We start from the raw sequence: 23258 nt of genomic DNA, 5'->3' as shown, positions 1-23258 counted from the left end.
AATGTTGCTAGAGCAACACACTTCTGAGGCACAAAATATCTGAAATACTCAAATACTATTTTCAAGATTTTATGCAGGTACAAGTATCAACAGCTAAAAATCTCTTGAGAATAAAGCTGGGTAAATGTACATGCAAAGAATATGGATCCTGGAATTTTTCAGGAGCAGGACCTTTATACACTGTAAGTTTTAAAAGGTGCTAACATGAAAATAGCTCAGGTTCTTAAAGCCTGGATTAAATTTGCAAGGGGGCTAACTTGCAGCTCAAGAGAGGACTACAGATTTAAAAGAGATAGGATATTCAAGAATTAAATATCAGATGAACTTACGGAATTTCTTTGTATGATCTTTAAAAGTAAAGAGATTAGATCTTTAAATGATAGTTTGAACTTAGCTTTAGTAATAAGTCACACCATTTAATTTTTAAATTTACATACAAAAATTTACAAACGCTCCACAAATGGCATGGTTGTTTTTATAAAGGTTTAAAACAACCCTTTTTTCCCCTATAAAATCAGAAAACACTAAAAAGTACAAAGGCAAAATCAATACCTCCACAACCTGGGACAATTCCTTTTATACTTGGTAGTCTGCATTTTTAATAATTGAGATTATAGTGTTTTTATGAACATCAGTAAAGCAAGTAACACCTATTAATCAACTAAATGGTTTCTAATCTGCGTAAAAACTCTTTTCCCATGTTACAGATGACAAACCTGAGACAGAGGTTGACTAAATAGTCCAAAGTTGCAGAGTAAATTAAAGGTGGAGCTGGTATTAAAATCCAGGCTCTTTTTACCTGTGCTATTTGGCCTCTCCAAACGCACTCAGCAGAAGATACTCGGTCCTTAGATATCAGAACAATATCTTTGGGTAGAACATACTTAAGGCTTGATTTTTATAAGGTCAGATTATTTCCAGAAAGATACACCAATTTAAAATCCCACTAACATCACATACTGCTTGATTACTACATTTCCATCAGCTTTGAGCAAAGAAAAGAGTTGTCAATTTTAAAAGCAAAATAAACCCTATTTTATTGTCTTAATTTGTATTTGTTTTTGTATTTCAATAGTCCTCCAATTAAATAAAGAAGTATGTCATCAATGTTTTCATTTAGATGTTTATGGAATCTTTTTTCACACTTAACTCTTTCATCTACTTGGATGTTATTTTGATGCCTGCTGTGAACTGTAGCTCTGACTTACTGTAATAGCCAACAAAATAAAACAAAAACAGTAAACCAAATGAATCAACTGCAAAATACCAGCAACAACTTCAGAAAGGGGACTAGCCACACCATACCATAAAGTTCAACTGGAGATCAACAAAAGACAGCTCTGGTAAGGCAAGCTGCCTGGGGTAGCTCTTAATCCCACCTCCACTTGTATAAGTAACATAGAAAATGCAGATGAGAAGATAAAGTCAGAATTCTCATCAGTCCCACCTGGCCCTCTGCTGTGGACTGAATTTTGTCCCACCCCCAAGACCCCCCCACCCAAATTCATATGAAACTCTAACCTCTAATGTGACTATTTCTGGAAATAGGGTCTTTAGGAGATAATTAAGGTTAAATGAGGTCATAAGGGTAGGGCCCTAATCCAACAGGACTGTGGCTGTATAAGATTTAAGAGGAAGAAAGAAATCTCTCTCTCTTCAGGCTGTGTGAGACACAGGGAGGAGGTGGCAGTTTGTAGGCCAGGAAAAGAATCCTCACCTAAACATAATCATGCTGGCATCCTTATCGAGAACTGTAAGAAAATCAATTTCTTTGTTTGCGCTAACCAGTCTATGTTACTTTGTAACAGCAAAGATCTAAACATCAAATTATTCTGCAACTTAAATAGAATTTTTATCAAAATTGCATTAGGCTTTCCACAGAACTTAAAAAAACTGATTCTAAAGAATCTAAACAAAAGAACAAAGTGCAAAAAGCTAAAATATTCCTGAGAAACAAAAATCTGGAAAACTTGGCCTACCAGATATCATAATTTAAGACTAAAGCTTTAGTGGGAAGGTGGGGTAGGGGGAGGATGGAAGAAATAGGAGAAGGGGATCAAGAGTACACTTATCATGATGAGCATTGTGTAATATATAGAATTATTGAATCATATTGTACGCCTCCAACTGATACAACATTGCATGTTATCTATACTGTGAGGAAGGAAGTTAGGAAATTAAGAAGTTAGGAAGGAAGGAAAGGAGAAAGCTATAGTAAGAACAGTACTGACACAAGCAAAGAGATCAATATACTGAATAGAGTACAGGAAAACTGATAAAATACCAAGGTTGATATTACAACTGAGTGAGGAAGGGTATATTGGAGCAATGAGTTCCCTAATAAGCAAAAAGACAAACACACACACACCCTCATATCATTCAGTATACACAGTAGTCAAATACACATGAATTAAGAAATAAATTAGATATCTTTAATGACTTCAGAAACACCTGCGGATGCACACACACTCACACAAATGATATACAGAATATTTACAGCGATACTGCCAGAATTCACAGAAAGTAGTGACTGGATACCTGAAGATAGACACTAAAAAGCTTAGAGAATATTTTAAGAAAACTAGAGAAGATACACACAAAAAACTGAAGAAGTCCTAACAGTAAACTGCAGGAAAAAACACTTAAGAAGAAAATGTCTAAGAGAAGATGGTGAAAATGTTAATTTAGCAATGTCTTCATTTTTATATGTAATCATCCCAGCTTCCATCTTCAGTTTAAGCTTATTTAACTTAAAACCTGACTGAAAACTAATTTGTTTTTAGACATAAAATTTCTAATAGCCTATCATCAATATTTTTTCACTTACTACTTCCTAAGTACAAGCCCACATCAAGTCTTAGATAAGCATTTTAATGGCTATTTTATCCCATACTACACAAAGCTAATTGATAACTATTCCCCATTCAGAATGGATACTTATGTTGTTTCCATTTTTTTCCCTATTATAAATAGTACTACGGCAAACAGTCTTGTAAATAAATTTTAGATCTTCTCTCTGATGATTTACTTATGAATAAGGGTATTTTTTTAAACTTTCTAATTTTACCTTATTTTACATTAATTGAAAAGTTCAATCCTTTAAAAATCTTAAATCTGCTAGTTTGATAAATCTGGGGCATTTTAAGTAATAATCTTTTTTATATTTGTATATTATTCTTTCTCCTAAAGATAATTTCCTAAAGTTTTCCCCTAAAGAAACTTAGCAAAAATCCTTAAAACTACAAGAGTTGCCCAACACAACTTACACTTCTACATCCATCAAATCTTAACTTTAATGATATCATATGTACATACTCTTTGACAACCTATTCCTTTAAATTTTTGAGATACACAGGCCTGGGCTACTTTGCAGTATTTTGTAGTACAAAGCTGCACAATTCTGCTTTGCATAACATTGATCTGATTCATATTTGCAGTCTTGATTCGCCACTGCAACCTTAGATTTCGGATCACTGCCTTTTGTGTAAGGTCTTTTGTGTAAGGTTAGCCTTTCAGTGATTAAACTTAAGTCCAAATGAATTGCATCCATCACATTTTATTAAATTTAGCATTTCTGATAAAGCCTATTTTACTCAATGCCTATATATATTTTTTTCATTTTTTCCAAATCTCTCAATTTTAAAAATATCTAAGAACTGACATAGGAAGTAGCAACCCAGCATTAGCATAATGACATTCTCAGTTTTTATTTAGATTACTGGCAAGTATTCTAAATTACTTTAACCTTCAAATTTACTTTTAATATCACCTATTATAAATATGCCCAAATTAGTTTTCCATTATAAATCTGATTAAATGTCTTTTTAAAGCTCTTTCTACATGTTGCTTTTCAGGAAGTTTTAAAAACTTAAAATTATGTTCAGAGTATAAAATAAGACAACTGAAGATACACTGTTATCAGGTCAAAAAGCTGGGTAAGAATCTTGATAATTACCTATCTATGTGAATTTGGGCAAGACATAACAACTTCTCTGAACCTCAATGTTTCCATCAGTTAGAAAACAGGATTAGGGGGCGCCTGGGTGGCTCAGTGGGTTAAGCCGCTGCCTTTGGCTCAGGTCATGATCTTGGGGTCCTGGGATCGAGTCCCGCGTCAGGCTCTCTGCTCAGCAGGGAGCCTGCTTCCTCCTCTCTCTCTCTCTCTGCCTGCCTCTCTGCCTATTTGTGATCTCTCTCTGTCAAATAAATAATAAAATCTTTAAAAAAAAAAAAAAAAGAAAACAGGATTAGGATTAATGTGGTTTGGTTTCCTAATGGCAAAACTGCTTGGGAATTAAGTCAATCAATAGATCTGAAACAACTATAAAACCAAAAAACACTGAATAAATGTAAGGTTTATATGAGATGACAATTATTTAATGAACAGTAGAAAAGACTAAGAACTTACTTGTTAGGACAAATAATTTAGATCAATATAAAATTCATTACACTACAAAACACTTAAACTGGGTATCCTATTATGGGAAACTAAAATAAAATTTATACAGTTGATTCTCATGCCTACTTGCTAAAATTTATTTGTAACTCCAAAATCAATACTCATGGTGCTTTTACAGTCATACACAATTATATGCAAAGTGGCAAAAAATATGAGTCACCCTATGTACACAGTGCCGGTTGAGCTGAACGAGGCAATAGTCTGCCTACTTGTTCCAGCTCTCGTACTGTAAACAAGTTATCTTTTCACGGTCGATTCTGTGCCACACTTTTTCCCTATTAGTGCTTTTTGTTGGCTATTCTGTTATTTAAAATGGCCTCCTACTCTAGTGCTGACGTGTTATCTAATGTTTTCCTAAACACAAGAGGGCTGTGATGCGCCTTACAGAGATAATAGGTGTGTTAGATACACTTTGTTTCAGGCATGGGTTATAATGCAGCTGGCTGTGAGTTCAATGTTAATCAATTAGTGATAAATATTAAACTTGATATTTATACAGAAACACATATAAAACCAAGGTTATGTACTGATGGCTGACAAAAACAGAGATTTGCCCAGAGATTTGCCATTTATTTTTACCCTAGGAGCAACAGGTTTAGTATTTGCTGATTCAGTGTTTGCAGCAACTTCAGAGAACATAATTAGTGCACATAATGAAAATTGACTGTAACTCTATTTTTCACAACTGGTCTAATCAGTTTTAATTACATATGAGGAAAGTGGCAGAATCAACAGCAAAGAGGCTGAAGGTCAACAAGATAGATACTCGCTGAGAAGAGCTGCCATTTTTAAATCCATTATCTTAATCATTATCTTGTATCATGAACCTTATGACTCTTTCCTAACATCCTTTGTGCTTCCATTATAAATTATTCTGGGCTCTTTCTGTTCCCTTCTTATATAGGTTTCCTGAGCACTTATCTCTGCCCTCAAAGTTTAATACTGAAAAACAGGAAAAACAAACAAAAAAAACCAGCTCTAAAATCACATAGGGCATGGAGATCTGGTTCGTTTATAACATAGAGAAGCATGAACTTTTTTTTTTTTTTAATAATGAGAATTTACGTTATTTGTGATTTCATTCCACATTCCATGAGCAGCACACACATATACAAACATTCAAATAAAAGAAATCATAAATGTCACTTAAAACCTATGTGTACACAATGATCCAGTCATGCTTATTTAACATTTTTTACATGTCAGGTATGTCCTAAGTTTTATTACATTCATCTCAAGAAGTCTATGAGACAGTACTATGATAATCCCTCCTTTATAGACAAGTATAAAAACCTGATATTCTCATACTATAATTTTTACTTGAAAAATTAAATACATGCAATTTGTTCAGTGCATCTAAAAAATGAACTTTATGCCAATCTATTCTAAAGGTAGAATTATTCAAATAAGGTAAGTTAAATTGACTTGATTGGACTGACCTTCCTTTCAAAATCTACCTCTTACATTCTCAACTCCCTAGCTTTGGAAACTTGCATAGCTATTTTATTCTATCTCCAAATAAGGAAGAAAAAAAGAAAAAAACTCAAGTCAGACTATATAAAATGCTCTGGCATAAAGTTTTCATTATTTGTAATTTACTAATTTTTCTGCTTTTCTCCCCACTTATATGCATAATTAAGAGCAGATTATGAGAAGAGCAACAGTCTAAAATTATTTTGAGATGTGAATCTGACTTTTCTCATGATATAAAATTTACTGTCCAATTTAGGAAACAAAATGAGAAAATATGTCTGGAATACTAATGTCATTTCAGAGGTCAGTGCTTTTTGTAAATTTAAAATAGATGAGGTAACAAAAATAAGCACACCCGTTTTACCTAACTAAATGTTCCAATGAGACCATTCTAATGTTTAATAAATCCTTGAAGAACAATTTTTATGTCAAAGCTTAGTACAAGGCAGAATTAGCTTGTGAAAACTGCCACATGGAAATATTTCAAAAGATACTTATGCTAAGGAAATATTTTTTAAGCACTATACTTTCTTGAAAATAATCATTTAACACTATAAAAATGTAAGAATGACAAGGCACAATTCTATGCCTCATCTCAAAATAAGCATTTTTATTTTTTAATACTTTGTTTTCATTTAAAACAAAACAAGACAATAAAAAGAACACAATGGTATAAAATGCAAGACTGTGAAGTAAAACTAGGTATTAATTAAAGTTATTCAGAACAGTCATAAGTTAACAAAAAAGGCATTCCATTTAAAAACCTATTTTATGTTTTTTATGGTAATGCTTTGAAAAGTGATTTATTAACAGACATTTGTGAAACATGTGCCTTTATTTTAATAAAACAGACTGTCTTACTGATTGAGCTTTTTCTACATAAAAATGTCAAAAGTTGACCTTGGTCCTATTTCTTCGATATATACACATGCATACCACATGATTACAATTTCAACTTATTACTTTTTTAAAGCATACTACATTGAAATAATCAGCAAACATTTGAAGATACAGTACTGCGTGCCTTTCATGATGCAAAAGAGAAAATTAACTGCTACCAACCACAAAATTTAAAAAGTTTAATATTTAGAGAAAACAGTTTGATACTGAAACATGAAAATCACAGTTTAGTAAAAAAAAGGTTTCGAATAGGTGTTGTTGAGTAAGATTGAAACAGACTAGCCCGTGTTTCCTTTTCCTTTTTGCCTTCCTTTTTTTTTTTTTTTTTTTTTTTAAAGTTTGTGTTTCTATCCCAGCCTTACCAGAGACTAGCTGTATAGATCTGGGCAAGGATAACAGCTTAACCTATTTAAGCCTAAATTTTCTCATCTATAAAATATGAGGATAAAAATATTAACATATAGGGGCACCTGAGTGGCTCAGTGGGTTAAAGCCTTTGCCTTTGGCTCAGGTCATGATCCCAGGGTCCTGGGATGGAGCCCCACATCGGGCTCTCTGCTCAGCAGGGAGCCTGCTTCCTCCTCTCTCTCTGCCTGCCTCTCTGTCTACTTGTGATCTCTGTCTGTCAAATAAACAAATAAAATCTTAAAAAAAAATTAACATATAGAATGTGTATTAAATACAGAGTATTTAAGAAAATGCCCTTTAAACACTCAATAAATAATAGCTATTATTATTACTGATGTAGTCATTGAAAGCAGCTTTCAAAAGTGATCTCTAAAATATGAAACATTTGAAAACAATATTTACTTTGGTTCACACTTATTATTTTCCTAGAAATACTGTTTACTGCAGCAAATCATTAGTTGCTCAGTCCTAATGTTAAATTGTTATAACACATTCATTTAAATAACAAAAATTGCTTTAGATACGACCTTTATAACCAAAGGATATCATTCCAAAACCAGAAGAACCATGTTACATACATCCAGAATTTGGTTGCCAAATATATTCCAAGGGGCAATGCACTATGCATTGAATGATCAAAAAAGGATCTGCAAAATACAAGTTTTTAAAAAATTTGAGCTCATATTTTCTTGTAAAATTGAGTAATAATTTAAATGAAAATTATACACATTCCACATAGTTTAATGGCTTCCTCTGGTTTAATCAAAACCCAGAAATCCAGGATGCTTAAATATCAAGAGCATTTTTCATGGTAATCAATAATAAATAAGTACACAGCTGAATCAGTCAGCAAGATTCTGAAGCTCCTAATTTGCCAAGAAATAGAATTATAGTTCTGTGTATTTTTCATCCTCAGAATTTCAGTCTATTCTTATTCTCTTAAATTAATAATTCACTTTAGTAATATTTAGTAATTATCATTTGGCATATTCTTCACCAAAGACAAATAATTTTGACAAACGAGTACAAAGTAGTCCTCCAGTTTTTATGTTTCATTATTTTTCCTTACCTATACACTCTTGTTAAGCTTTTAGTACAGCTTTTCAAATAGAATGAACTGGTCAGTGTAATGGAATTGAAGGTCATTATGTACAGAATTTAGACTGGGGGGAAAATGTATATTAATGAATTATATTAAACATAAGCAGGATCAACTATCCATGTAGGCTAAGCAGGAAGTCTTCCTACTTATGGGATCCCTTGGCGCTCCTAGAAACACTAAACTAGAATTAAGCCTCTTCCTGACAGTTTAACACGTTAGTGTATTACCAGCCATTCTCATCTCTGTGTGATTTTCAGAACTCCTTTTTTTTTGAAATTCAGGTGAAAACAAAGTACTAAAGAAACAGAGGTACATAGAAAGTTCTAGATCATAGACAACTGCCTAGGTTTGCTGAATGGGCAACTTAAAGGAATGAGATCTAAGGATAGGAAGAAAGGGAAAGATCACAATGTTCTAAAGAAAAATGAGGGAGGAAAAAACACAAAGGCTGAGTCTCACTGCATATGCTTTGACTCTCTCTACCTTAGTACTAAAATCAAACCTCCTTCTTGCATATTGCTTATGACCAAAGAAAATATAATTCCTATGGAAAGGTAAGCTCAAGCATTATAATTACCTAGAAATATACAGGATGTACATTACAGTTAAAGTTGAATGAGCTTAAGTCTACTTCTACTGAAATGTTTTAAAATTGTATTTTAGCCTTAAAAATTATATGTTAAACTTTGAACAATGAAAGTACTTATAGAATTTCAACATTTCCACTTGTTTCCTATAGTTAAGGGTCTCTCATGGTTTATCTCCCTCTCTTGATTTCTGCCTATTCAGTTTTCCCTCCCTTCCCCTATCATCCTCTCTGCTGTTTCTTACATTCCACATATAAGTGAAACCATATGATACAGTCTTTCTCTGATTGACCTGGGGCTTCAGGAGGGGAGTTGGGGGTGGGGATGAGGTAACTGGGTGATGGGCATTAAGGAGGACACGTGATGTGATGAGCACTGGGCGTTACATGGAACTGATGAATTATTGAACTCTACATCTGAAAATAATGATATGTTGGCAAAATGAATTTCAATTTAAAAAGATAAAAGAAAAAAAAAGAATTTCAACATTAAAAAACTTGAGATTTCAAGTATGTCTGCCAAAATTCTTTAACATTAAATTAAAATGAAACATATTACATAAAGGCAGTGTTCTAAATATACAAAACATTAATTTTACATAGCAGGGTCCAAATTATATCCTCTCAGGCAGAGTTAAAAATAGAGTTAAAAACAACATACTTACTTTGAAAGAAATTGTACTGTAGCCCAAACGCCACCATACATTAGCCCTTTAATGAGCCAAGAATCAATATTTAGGTCTGCTATAAACCCAACCAGCCATATAACTAGGAATGGAGTTCCTAGCATTACTTTCTGCCGAAATTCCTGTACAAAAAAAATGAAAAACAAAAAACAAAAACCAGAAAGTTTGCATGTTTCAAGTAATCTAAATGTGAACCATTGTTATCTTTGTGTAAACATGCCAAAAGAGAGTGCAATTTATTAATTCAAATATACCTACTACGCACAGCTACTATTCAAGGTGCTAGCTCAGTCTTCTATAGACAGGCATTAAACAGACAATTTAAAAGTACTTAAGTAAAATTGTGGAAAATGAGAATATAAGTTATAGGAGTGGATGTAGATATTAAGATACAGAAGACAGCAGTACCACCTGTCAACACGTGGATAAACTAGAAAATAGTTTATGATGATGATACCCCACTAACAAGGCCACTGATCACTAGAGAGAGAACCAGAATGACTTGATGTTTTAAGAGCTATATTAGGTTAAGAAACCTGAGAATCCTCAGTCTGAAGAAGATACTTTGAATGATATATACAAACAGTACAAAACAAACAGTTTTAGCGTTAAAACCTTAAAATGAGATAGACAATAAAATCAAATAATATACAGGGTCCCAGAGCCCAGAGAATGAAGATTATGAGCCCCTAAACACATATTAAAGCATAGTGCTTAATACTCTGGAGGTACTTCTGCTGCATTTTTGTACTGACCAGTTGTTACTAAGTCTATTTCTAAGTACAAGACCTATCTATATCTACTTCCTTATAACATCCATCAAAATTATATCTTCAGGGACGCCTGGGTGGCTCAGTTGGTTAAGCAGCTGCCTTTGGCTCAGGTCATGATCCCAGCATCCTGGGATCAAGTCCCACATCGGGCTCCTTGCTCGGCGGGGAGCCTGCTTCTCCCTCTGCCTCTGCCTGCCATTCTGTATGCCTGTGCTCGCTCTCTCTCCCTCTCTCTCTCCGACAAATAAATAAAATCTTAAAAAAAAAAAAATTATATCTTCAGAGCAACACAAAGTCAAGTGTATTGCCTCCTCCACACTGCAGCCCCTCACAGGCAGCTACCAAGTCTCTGGAGGTACCTTAAGTGACAGAACAATGTAAGATCTCCCAGCTATGATCTAACAAAGCTCAGAGTATAAACGTTACTATCCTCCCTATTTATCTTTCTGAAGGCTAAAATATTACACTTTTTTAGTGCCCCATTTATACTGCTGGCTTTCAGTGAAATAAATACTTTTCATACAAATGGCACTGTCTTTCCCACCTTAGCTACTGTAAATAATTTTCTGAATGGTGCTTAATTTTAGCTTGAAAAATAATTAAACTTAACTTCAGAGTTTAATTTTATGCTGTAGTAAAATAATTAACCCTTCCAAACATTTTTTTTTAAGATTTTATTTATTTACTTGACAGAGAGAGATCACAGTTAGGCAGAGAGGCAGGCAGAGGCAGCGGGGGGTGGTGTGAAGCAGGCTCCCTGCTGAGCAGAGAGCCCGATGTGGGGCTCAATCCCAGGACCCTGGCATCATGACCTGAGCCAAAGGCAGTCTTTAACCCACTGAGACACCCAGGCGCCCCCCTTCCAATTTTTTTTTTTTCATCTCTAGTATGCATGGATTTTATATGAAGACATTAGAGAAGATTTCTAACTTGGAGGACAGAATGTATGGTAAAGGGTGGGTACTGGTGGGAGAGAAGGAAGATATGTCACTGGAGAAGTATTTTCTAAAATTATCTGTAATTTGCCTTGTTTTTAGTTAAGATGCTTGCTCTCCCTTAGCAACAGCCACATTTTTTTCATTATTAAAAATAAGGATACAATTTACATATAGTAGAATTCACCATCTTTTGGGCATAGTTCTCCGAGTTTTGATTAACATACACTGTATGTCAGCATGAAAATCAAGACACAGAACAGTTCTAACAAGCCCTGAAATATCCTTTTGCTCCCAGTCCCAGCCTCTAACAAACACTAATCTCTACCCCTTTATTTTTTGCTTTGCAGCAATGTCTTACAAATGGAATCATACTGATGCAGTCTTCTTTCACTTAGACAATGCATTTGACATTCACTCATGTATGTATCAGCCGTTTGTTCCTTTTTAACGCTGCCTACTATTCTATCATGGGATGTATCACAGTTTACTCATCTCCAGCTAAAGGACTAGAGTTGTTTACAAATGTGAAGACTGTGAATACATATATTTGCATATATGTTTTTGTGTGAACATGAACTCATTTCACATGGATAAATATCTATGTGTGGGCTTCTGGAGTTTTGGTTTTTTCTTTAAAATGTTATTTAACATTTGTATATCTGATACCATAAAGATGTTTAAAAAAAAAAAGGTAATGGTGATGTGCTGCTTTGATAGATATGATAATTCTATTTTTTTCTTCAATTTTATTATGGGAATTTTTAAATATACGGTAAGTTTGAAAGAATTTTATAGTAATTTTCATTTCCCTAATGACTAATGATATTGAACAGCTTTTCATGTGCTTATGTGCCATTTTTATATCTTTTTTGGTGAAATATGTCTTATCTTTAACCCATTTTTCTAACTGGGTTGTTTGATTTCTTCACTGTTAAGTTGCAAAAAATTCTTTATACATTCTGGAAACTAGTCTTTTATTGGGATATATAGCTAGCAAATATTTTCTTCCAGTCTGTAGTTTATCTTTTCATCTTAATTAATAGAGTCTTTCATTGGACAAAAGTTTTTCATTCTAATGAAGTCTAATTGATCAGTTTTTACCTTCATGGATGATACTTTTCATGTCAAGTCTCTTGGTATAGTCCTAGATTCTGATTATTTTGTTTTTTCCTAAAAGTTTTAGTTTTACATTTAAGTATGTGAACCATTTTGAGTTAACTTTTCTATACAGTATTAGTTTTGAGTAAAGGTTTATTTATTATTATTTTGCTTATGCATGTCCAAATGTTCCAACACCATTTGTTGAAAAGGTTGTTTCCCCTCCACTGAATTACTTTTGCACTTCTGTAAGTCAGTAGGCATTGATCTCTGTGGTTCTGTTGCTGGGCTCTCTATTCTGTTGCAGTGATCTAGGAATTTGCTCCTCCAACAATACCACACAGTCTTGATTACTGTAGCTACAGGGCATATCTTAAAATTCCACATAATAATTTTTTTTTTCAAAACTGTTTTAGCTATTCTTGATCTATTGCCTTTCCATATAAATTTTAGATTAATCTTGGCTATAAAGACAAACAAATCTTACCAGAATTTTTATTTAATTACATTAAGTTTGTATAACATTTTGGGCACAACTGACATAGTAACTGTGCTGAGTCTACCACTTCATGAACATAGCATGTCTCTCCATTTATTTAGATCATCGTTTATTTCTTTCATTGACATTAAAAACATTTCAGTATACAAATAACTTTACATGTCTGGTTAGATTTACACCTAAGTATTCCAATTTTTTTGAGCAACTGTAAGTAATATTGGAGTAATTTTGGAGTCCATGTGTTTATTCCAAGTATATGGAAATAAAATAAAATGTCCTGTGACTTGCTAAACTCATTTATTAGTTCCAGGAGTTTATTTTATAGATTCCTTGGGATAGAGACAATTATGTTACCACCAAGGGGGACAATTTTATTATTTATTCCTTTCTAAACTATATGCCTTTTAATTTCCTTTTCTTGCTTTACTTTACTAGTTTCCCCCACTAAGTTGAACAGGAACAGTAAAAGGGAGATCTTTGCCTTATTCTTGACCTTAGGGAGAAATCACCCAGTCTTTCACCACTGTTAGTTGAAAGTTTTAGAAATGTTCTTTATAAAGTTCATGAAATTCTCTATTCCTATTTTTCTGAGAGTTTTATCATAAACGAACACTGATCTTTATCAAATGCTTTTTATGCATGGATATAATCATGATATTTTTCTTCTTTGTTAATAAGGGAGATTTCACTGAGTAATTCTGAATATTAAATGAGCCTTACATTGCTCTCATAAGCCCAGTTTGGTCACAGTGAGTAATTCCTTTTATGTAATGATTATTTCTATTTGTTAACATTTTGTTAAAGATTTTTAAGTATACAACTGACCCTTGAATAACACAGGGGTTGGAGTACCAACCCCCATGTAATCCAAAACCTGCATATAACTTTTGACTCCCCCAAAACTTAACTACTTATAGCCTACTATTTTGACTAGAAGCCTTATCAATAACATAAACAATTGACTAAACATATTTTATATGTTATATGTATTATATACTGTAGTCTTATAGCAAAACTAGAGGAAAGGAAATGTTATTAAGAAAATCATAAGGAAGAGAAAATATGTTACAATATTGTATTTACCAAGAAAAAAAAAAAAACCTGCATTAAGTGGACAGCACAGTTGAAACCTATGTTGTTCAAGGGTCAGCTGTATATTCATGAGGATGTTTGTTTATGGTTCTTTGTTTAGTACTGTCTTTGTATGGTTTTGGTATCAGGGTAACACAGACTGTTTCCATTCTGTTACTTGCCTATGTAAGCATTTGCCAATATTCTTACACATGAAGGGAGTTTCTTATAGACAGTATATAGTTGGATCATGCATTACAATACACAGAGCCAATAACTGTATTCTACTTGGTACGTTAGAATATTTTAATTTAGGGGCACCTGGTGACTCAGTCAATTAAGCGTCTGCCTTCGGCTCAGGTCATGATCTCAGGGTCCTGGGATCGAACCCCTGCTCAGCGGGGAGCCTGCTTCTCCCTCTCCCACTTGCCCTGCCTGTGTTCCCTCTCTTGCTGTATCTCTGTCAAATAAATAAATAAAATCTTTTAAAAAAAAGAGAATATTTTAATTTAATGTGATTATTGACATGTTAGGGTTTAAGTCTATAATTTTACTTTTTGTTTTCTTATGTTTTTGTTTCTCTTTTTCCTGCCTCCTTGTAGGTAACTGGAAAGCTTTTCAGACTTCTTTTCAGAATTTATAATATTTTCGAGTTTACCCTTCTGTATAGCTTTTTTTAGTGGTTACTCTGTTATAGAAACATAACTTATCACACTGGTGTCATCATTTTACAAGTTCAAAAGAAGTGTGGAAATCTTACCTGCCTTTATGGCCCTCCACCCTCCCCTGCTAACTTTACAAATTGCTTCACATATATACCTACATTTAGAAACACATCAAACAATATTATAATTTTGCCCCAACTGCCAAGCATAATTTGGAAGGAATAAGATGAGATGTCTACTACATTTATGCATAATTTCGTTTACTATGATCTTATCAAGAATTTTTCTTTTATCATTTCCTTTCTGTTTAGAGAACATTTCTTAAACATTCTTTTAGGGTAGGTCTGCTGGCAACAAATTCTCTTAATTTTCCTTTATTTGAGGATATATGGATTTCTCATTTATTCCTTTTTCCTTTTTTTTTTTCATTTGACAGAGATCACAAGTAGGCGGGGGGGGGGGGGGGAGGGGAAGGAGTGGAGGCAGGCTCCCTGTTGAGCGGAGAGCCTGATGCAGGGCTCGATCCCAGGAACCTGGGATCATGAACTGAGCAGAAGGCAGAGGCTTTAACCCACTGAGCCACCCAGGCACCCCTCTCCTTTATTCTTGAAAAGTATTTTTATACTGGGTTGACAGTTCTTTCCATTCAGTACTTGGAAAATGTGCCAGTTTCTTCTGGCTTCTATGGCTTCTCATAAGAAATCCATTGTCATTTGAACTGTTTCACCCCTATTAGTAAGGAGACTTAAAGAATTTTATTGTTTGGTTTTGGTTTCCAGAAGTTTGACTATGATGTGTGGAGGCAGGATTTCTTTGAGTTTATTCTGTTTAGGGTATATTCCACTTCCTAATCTGTAGGTTGGTCTTTTGTCAAACTTGGGGATTTTGTGGGCCACTGTATCTTTTGTGTACTTTCTTAGCTCCACCCTCTTTCTTTTTCTGGGACCCTAATCATATCAATGTTAGATAATCTATTATAACCATAGGCCCCTTAGGCTCTGCTCATTTTTTTTTTTCAATTTATTTCCTTTTGTTCTTTAGAATGTCTAATTTTTATTGTTCTAACTTCAGGGTGATTGATTCTTTCCTCTGTGCCCTCTATTCTGCTGTTGAGCCCATTAACTCAGTTTGTTAAATATTGTTTACTGTAATTTTCAGTTTTAAAATTTCCATCTGGTTCTTCTATATATTCTATTTCTATATTTCTACTTCATTGCTGAGATTACTTTTCATTTCTTTTAAGCATGTTCATAGTTATTCATTGAAGCCTTTTTGTAATGGCTCTTTAAAATCTTTTGTCAGATAATTCTAATATCTGTCATCATTTTGTTGGCATCTATTTGATTCTCTTTTCATCAGTTTCACTTCTTCTTGGTCCCTGGTATGATGAGTGATCTTCATTTGATAACTGGACATTTGGGATATAATGAACACTGGATCTTATTTAAACCTTTTCTTTAGATGGATTCCTCTCATGTAGCTTGGCAGAATAAGGGGAGTGAAGTACCTACTCATTACTGCCAGGTGGGGTGGAAGTTCAGATATCAACTTTACTGACTTTACTGCCTGAGGAGGGGATTCCTCATTACTGCTGGGCAAGGGTGGAACTTCCAGCTCCCTGTTAAACCTCTACTAATACTTCCCTGTCTGGGAAGGTTAGGAGTGCCTCATTATTGTGTCCTATGCGGTCTTCCTGATAGAGCAGGGGATGGGACCTCATTAACAGCCAGTGGGATTAAAAACTTCCAACTCCTTATTTAAACATGCTCTGTTAACAACCCCAGGAAAGAAGTTGGGGCACCTCATTACAGCCTGATAGGGTAGAAGTTTAGGGCTTTGCTGGTATGACTAACTGTGTATGAATTCTGGTATGAAAAACCATGGGGCCAGAGTTTTTTCTGCAATATTTGGCTGTGGTATAAAGTTATTTTCTGAAGTCTCTATCTTGCTAAGCTGACTCTTTTGTGAAGATTCTTTAGCCAGAGAGCAGGATTTTGTTGGAGCCCTTTTGGTTTGTATCCATTTGTAATTCTAGGTTGTTGGTTTTGTCAGCTCTGCTTTTGGGATATATGAGGCAAAAAAGAGAACACATTTTTCAGGTCCTGAGCTCCCTATCCATTCAGTCTTTTTCTTTTCATCTCCCAGAGTTTCCCTACATTTGTTGTGTATGTAATGTCCAGGTTTTTCAGTTGTGCTTAGTATGGAAGAATAGGATAAGTACAGCTTCTCCATCTTCAGCTTATTTTCATATAATCAATAATCAATATTAAAGTAGACAATATGTGAGATTTCCACTGTTAACGAAAGGGATTGGGGGTTTTTAAGTATTGAAAAATACAATTTAGAGATTTCCTTCTAACTTATTATTAAGCACTTATTTAGGAGGCACTCGCTCTCTCTACCTCTGCCCCTCCCCTGTGTCTAAAATCTTATAACCTTAAAATCCAAGAGCTTTTAAAATAGTTTTCTAAAATTAAGTTTCTCTCTACATCTATCTACTAGCACTGTCCAAAAATATTTTTCCCCTATTGGGTTGACTTATTTTTAGTAAAATGGTACTGAATCCTAAGTGTAACTATTTCTTGTTTGGTTTTAAATACAGAACATACTTTATGGATTAGCAAATCAAGTCATGTTTATGATTTAAGTATTTCTAATGAGATGAAAAGGAAACAGTCTATATAAATACAAATACTTACACAAAGCACGCAATCACTGTATGTTCTTATTTAGTAATCTTTTCTAAAAATGTAATATATTTTAAAATACTAATGCAAAAAACACCACCAAAACAAAAATAGGAACACTTGACTTCTGAACTGATCACAATAATAGACACATGTTAATGAAATTGTGCTAAACTCTTTAATGAAGTTCTCTCTTAATTTTTTATTTTTTTGAAGATTTATTTTAGGAGCACCTGGGTGGCTCAGTGGGTTAAAACCTCTGCCTTCAGCTCAGGTCATGATCCCAGGGTCCTGGGATCAAGCCCCGCATCAGGCTCTCTGCTCTGCGGGGAGCCTGCTTCCTCCTCTCTCTCTGCCTGCCTCTCTGCCTACTTGTAATCTCTGTCTGTCAAGTAAATAAATAAAATCTTAAAAAAAAAAAAAAAAAAGATTTATTTTAGAGAGAGAAAGAACGAGTGGGGGGGGGGCAGAGGGAAAGAGAATCCCAAGCAGACTCCATAGTTAGCGCAGAGTCCCACACAGCCTGTGAACATGATCCAAATTGAAACCAAGAGTTGGATGCTCAACTGACTGTACAACCCAGGCATCCCTGAAGCTCTCTTTTTAAAAAGAAATCATATCCAAACACATAAACATGACAGTTCTTGTTGCTATAAAAAGTAACTACATATTATTAAACATCTAGAATTTACAAAGTCATTTTTATCTGACAATGTATTTTTAAAAAATCCTTTAGAATATTTACACTGAACAAAATGAAGGCATAAATATTATGGGATTTTCCAAAGCAATACAAGACACTTTTGTTACAAGCTTAGTTACAATGAGATATCAGGATTTATTTACTGTGTTGAAAAAATTCCTTTAAATCCTAGAGAACAAAGCAAAATTAATGAAAATTGAAAAATAAACCATTTTCTGTTATATCTAATAGTAAAATGAAAGAGTTAACACGACATGCAAAAACTGCTCATTATTCTCAACTATGGGTTTGAAAATAAGCAAGTTGTTTTTTTAGATTTTATTTATTTATTTGACAAAAAGAAAGCAGGACAGAGAGAGCACAAATGGGGAGAGGGAGAGGAAGAAACAGTCTCCCTGCTGAGCAGAGGACCCTGGGATCATGACCTGAGCAAAAGGCAGACGCTTAACAGAGCTACCCAGGCATCTTGAAAGGCAAGTTTATACACTATAAATCTGACTTTTCTCATGCTAAAGTAATGACCAATGGTTTTAATGCACTAAGGAAGTCTGAACTATAAATAAATGAGACATGTTTTCACGTTTTCCTTTGTCCAAATCTTGTCATTTTGTCCTGATAACACACAGATAATTAACTTTAAATAAACAGTATTACCACTAGAACAAACTAAATAAAAAGGTACTGAAGGCGTAATGTCTTCAACTTGTGATTCCTGAAAAATTAGCCAAATATCTTGTCAATTAATTTAGTATTATAAAGAAACTGTCAGCTGATTTTTACATTTTTAAAAGGAAAGAAACTTTTAAGGAATATAGGCCCCTCTTTGGGGGAAATATTCTTATTTTTGAAATCATATTATTATAATTAGGTAATTGAACCAACAGTCATACAGTTTAACCTTGAAGGTATATGGAAGATCTAAAACAGGCTTTCCACAGAGAAGTGAAGAATATAAGTTTCTCTCACTCTAAAAAAGTTACAACATATCACAAAAGAATGGGCAGCTTGAATCAATTAGAGTTGTGAACAGTTTAAAAAGATTATGTATTTGGACTATAATTTTTCATAGTTTATTACCAATTAATAAATGCACTTAAACATGAAGGACTTACTATCTCTCCATTGCTTAACAAAGGACAGTTGAATCAATGAACTAAAATTTATGTTAGCTTATAGATTTAAACAATTTTAATTGTTTAGATTAACAAATTTAAACAATTTTACATATAACCATCCTTCTTAATTATCAAATTACCAAGTAGGTAGAGCCCTGAAAAACTTTGCCATCTGACTTTGTCCTGAGTAATTTAGTATTTTAAAAATTACACTGGCCGGGTGCCTGGGTAGCTCAGTGGGTTAAAGCCTCTGCCTTCAGCTCAGGTCATGATCCCAGCGTCCTGGGATCGAGCCCCACATCGGGCTCTCTGCTCAGCAGGGAGCCTGCTTACCCCTCCCCTCTCTCTCTGCCTACCTCTCTGCCTCCTCGTGATCTCTGTCTGTCAAATAAATAAATAAAATCTTAAAAAAAAAAAATTACACTGGCCAATGGCAAAATTAAAAGCTAAAGCTGCTCAGCTAAGAAAGTATGCCTGTGAATTTTACTTAAAAAGATTATACGCTGAAAATCTTCAAACATGAATTTACCTTATCAGCTTTCAGCTTTCTAAGGAAGGATGGATTGTCATATCCTTTTGCTTGTCTCGCCTCTTGCAAATGGTTGATCATCCACACGTTTTTTCTCTGCTTTGCCAAATCAAGTGCTGATTCACCCTGATAAGCAGAAAAAATTCACATTAAAAGTAAAAAGTAAAATATTTTAGTTATTTTTAAAGTACTCCCATAAAAATAAATTGAACAATTAGTTCATTAACATTGTTTTAATATTAGGCAAAGTCAAATACTAAAAGAATCTAAATCATTACTTATTATTATGCTTTCCCATTCAAGGTACAATCAGTAAATGTATTTACTCGTCTTATTCTATAGATTCTATTTCTGGTTGCATTTTCACTTATATTAAAGTAAATCAAAAAGTAGGTATTTTACCACCTGCTGGATCAGAGGCTATCATTCAGTTTATTAGTTATATTGTTTCTTTAAGGGTTTTATTAGTAACACTTACTACTACAAAACATCCAACTATCATACCAAATTGCCAGAAACCTCTCAGTTTAATTTCAGTAATGACGAAGGTCTGAAGACAACAGGGAAGAAAAAGAAAAGTCAACTTCTATTTCTACTATTGTTGTACTGGCATTCTGACCATCTTAAATTCATTCACCTATCCAGGAATTTCCAAAGAGAATGAGAACAGTAACAAAAAATAATGAAACTCAAGTTACGAACCTACAGCTCCCTTTAATCTCAAGAAGAATGCCAAAGAGTATATAAGTGAAAAGAACTAAGTGCTTCATAGATAGAAATAAGACATAAGCGTCCCCAATTCTAGATTCATGCTTCTTTTTTACTTTATTAATTTAAAATCTTATTTCTCATTGTCTATTGTCAGACACCTACATTTCTATTCTATTTGATATTTTTCACTATTTACCCACTTCTTTAAATAGAAAAGCAAAATGAAAAATTTTGTGTGTCAAAATTTTGAGAATGTATGGATAAATATTCAAAATTAGTTAATAAAAAAGGAAAATATCGAAATTTTATTTTGAAAAACTAGATAAAAACAAAAAAAATAAGCCTTGCAGTGCCTTACTTATAGGGATGATTATCAAGTATAAAGTACTCTTTATATAAAGAAAAACACTAAAAAACAAAAAACAAACAACAAAATAAGCACAGCCACCAATAGCAACAACTGTAACAACACACCAATAATGACAAAAAGCCCAACCAATCCTTTAGTAAAAGGTCAACAGTATTTAATAAGGAATGGGCTAATCTAGATGAGTCTTCCACAAATAGGGATATTTATGGTAAAATATCTCCTTGCCTACTCAAAACTTCTATCACCTAAGTTGTAAGAACCAGCTAATTAATCCAAACTATAAAGATTACCTGAATAAAAGCAATCCCTTGGGTAACAATTCCCAGAGGATATCCTGCTGTTGCCTCGGTCCAGCTGAGCATCCCTTCCACTAGAGGGCCATGTGACACCTAAGGATTGCCTAGATAAAAAGATGGAGGGAGCTTTAAGAAATCTTCCAACTACTACTCCTCTAGTCTTCTGACTGCTTTTGTGTAGTTCTTTTATTCGGCTGGTAAAATAAACAAGCAATTAATGTAAAGAATGATACTAAAGCTCAGGTTCTGAATTAAGTCTATATTTGATTACTCCATGTATCGGCCAAAATAGTAAATGATAATAACAAGAGGAATAACAACAAGAATCATGGAGTATTTATAGACTATATAACTGGTAATAAAAGAACTTTTTCAAAGGTTTTGGTGAGATAAACATAATGGAAGGTGGAGGGTGGAAAATAACTTTTTGTCTGAGAGTGGATTTCATTATTAAAACTAAAGAAAATTCTTTCTTGGAGACCATCTAGGTCAGGTACTTAAGAGGTAAAGAAAACCATTTTTAGGAAAAAAGTTTCTTACCTCATTTCAAGAAACCATATAATAGTCTTTTAATCTATTAACAAAGCTTTTACAGCCTGCACAAAGTAAAAATTATGTTGTTTGATAAGTTTTAGAAAGAAAAAACTGGAAATGCTTGGGCAGCCTTCAGAGATTAGCTGTTCTCCCAAAATTCATCTAAATTTATCCATATAACCAAAACATGTGGAGGGGGATACAACATTATTTTTTAAAAATTCACAAATGAGATGCTACCATAAAGAGGAATTACTGCATGGTTCATTAAAAAAATATATATATTCTTAGTTTCCCAAGTCACTTTTCCTTCCCTTACTGTTATCCCTTCACAAGACTTGGATTTATTCCATGTAACTGTTATCTGGGGCCATGGTTCTTAAATTCTTCTGAGTCATAGTTGATGAAAGCCATTGGCCTTCTCCCCAAAAAGTACTGATAAAAGTAATTTTTTGTAACAATTTATGGGCCTACCCTCTAACCAAAATTCTCTGGTAGGTCCCAAATTAAGAATTTCTAATCTAAAGTATATGGTCATTCCTATGCCTTCTAAGAATCAAAGTAGCATTTTAAAGTAACCTTATTTTGGAAAAAAAAAATCATTTATTTATATATTAGAAGAATGGAATTCCTTATTCAAATAACTAATTTACAAAGGTAAGTATCTAATATAAAGACAGATTTCTAAGAAACAAATTCAATCTTATTTAGCAAATAGCTACTTTAGAAGAAATAGGATCAACTAACTATAGTCGTTTAATTATAACTATAGCTGTATAACTATAATACAAAGTATAATTTTTCATATTCTTTAAAGAATTCAACTTTTACTCCTATTACAGCCATATCCAGATTTGCAGACTACATCTTTTTGGTTATAATTCATGATTATCAATTAGACTCTCTTTCTTAACACTTAAAATAAAAAATGGAAAAATATACAGGTATAGATCAACTTTATTTGTCAAATTCCCGGACAAAGAATCTAGATTGTTTTTAGTTAATGAATTTTTCCTTTTTGAAATTCACAGCAATTTGTTTATTAAATTAGCCTGCCATTCCACATAGCTAAAAGGCACACTTCATATTACATATGACTAAAATAGAGCCAATTCCTATCACCCCCCCAAGAAAGTCTTCTTCAGTCTTCAAAATCTCAATATATATCACAAGACATTTATTTAGTCATCAAGACTGCCTTTCGTCTTCATATCTAATCTACTCCAAACTATCATTTCCAAATCCACAAATCTATTAAAATTGCAGGCCAAACTAACATCAGCTGCCCGATTTATTAAAATGGCCGAACTGATCCTCAGTCATCCCCTCCATTTTCTTAATTCTTCAATGCATTCTCCATCAGCAACCAAAGTAGTCTTTTAAAAATACTTAAAACACAAAGATTATAAAGCCATCCTTCACAAATCGTTCCAACTCCTTTTCATGACTGAGAACATAATTAAAGTTCCTTATCATGGCCTTGCGTGATCTGGCATCTAGCTGAGTAACTTCACTCCTCTGCTCACTGCACTCAGCCCACGCTGTCATTTTCTGTACCTCTAACAGCAAGCTTACCTTGCTGGCCTTGGGACTTGCATTTACAGGCTCCTCTACCTGGAAAGTTTTTTCCCACTTATCTTTGTATAACCGATCCC

At 33.7% G+C, this 23258-nt stretch overlaps 1 protein-coding gene across 2 annotated transcripts in view; it reads right to left on the bottom strand.

Moving 5' to 3' along the window:
• ZDHHC17 (zinc finger DHHC-type palmitoyltransferase 17) overlaps positions 1-23258 on the bottom strand; it is an 87869-nt gene that overhangs the window by 14210 nt on the left and 50401 nt on the right. For both annotated transcript variants that reach the window (XM_059186392.1, XM_059186393.1), the window contains exons 8-10: positions 19693-19818; positions 9594-9736; positions 7787-7887 (exon numbers count right to left, since the gene is read on the bottom strand). In XM_059186392.1, the coding sequence (XP_059042375.1) occupies positions 7787-7887; positions 9594-9736; positions 19693-19818 (370 nt within the window). The remainder of the gene's footprint in view (positions 1-7786; positions 7888-9593; positions 9737-19692; positions 19819-23258) is intronic.

Source organism: Mustela lutreola, chromosome 8, assembly GCF_030435805.1.
Source record: "Mustela lutreola isolate mMusLut2 chromosome 8, mMusLut2.pri, whole genome shotgun sequence".
Classification (NCBI taxonomy): Eukaryota; Metazoa; Chordata; class Mammalia; order Carnivora; family Mustelidae; genus Mustela; species Mustela lutreola.
This window is presented reverse-complemented; position numbering and strand designations above follow the sequence as displayed.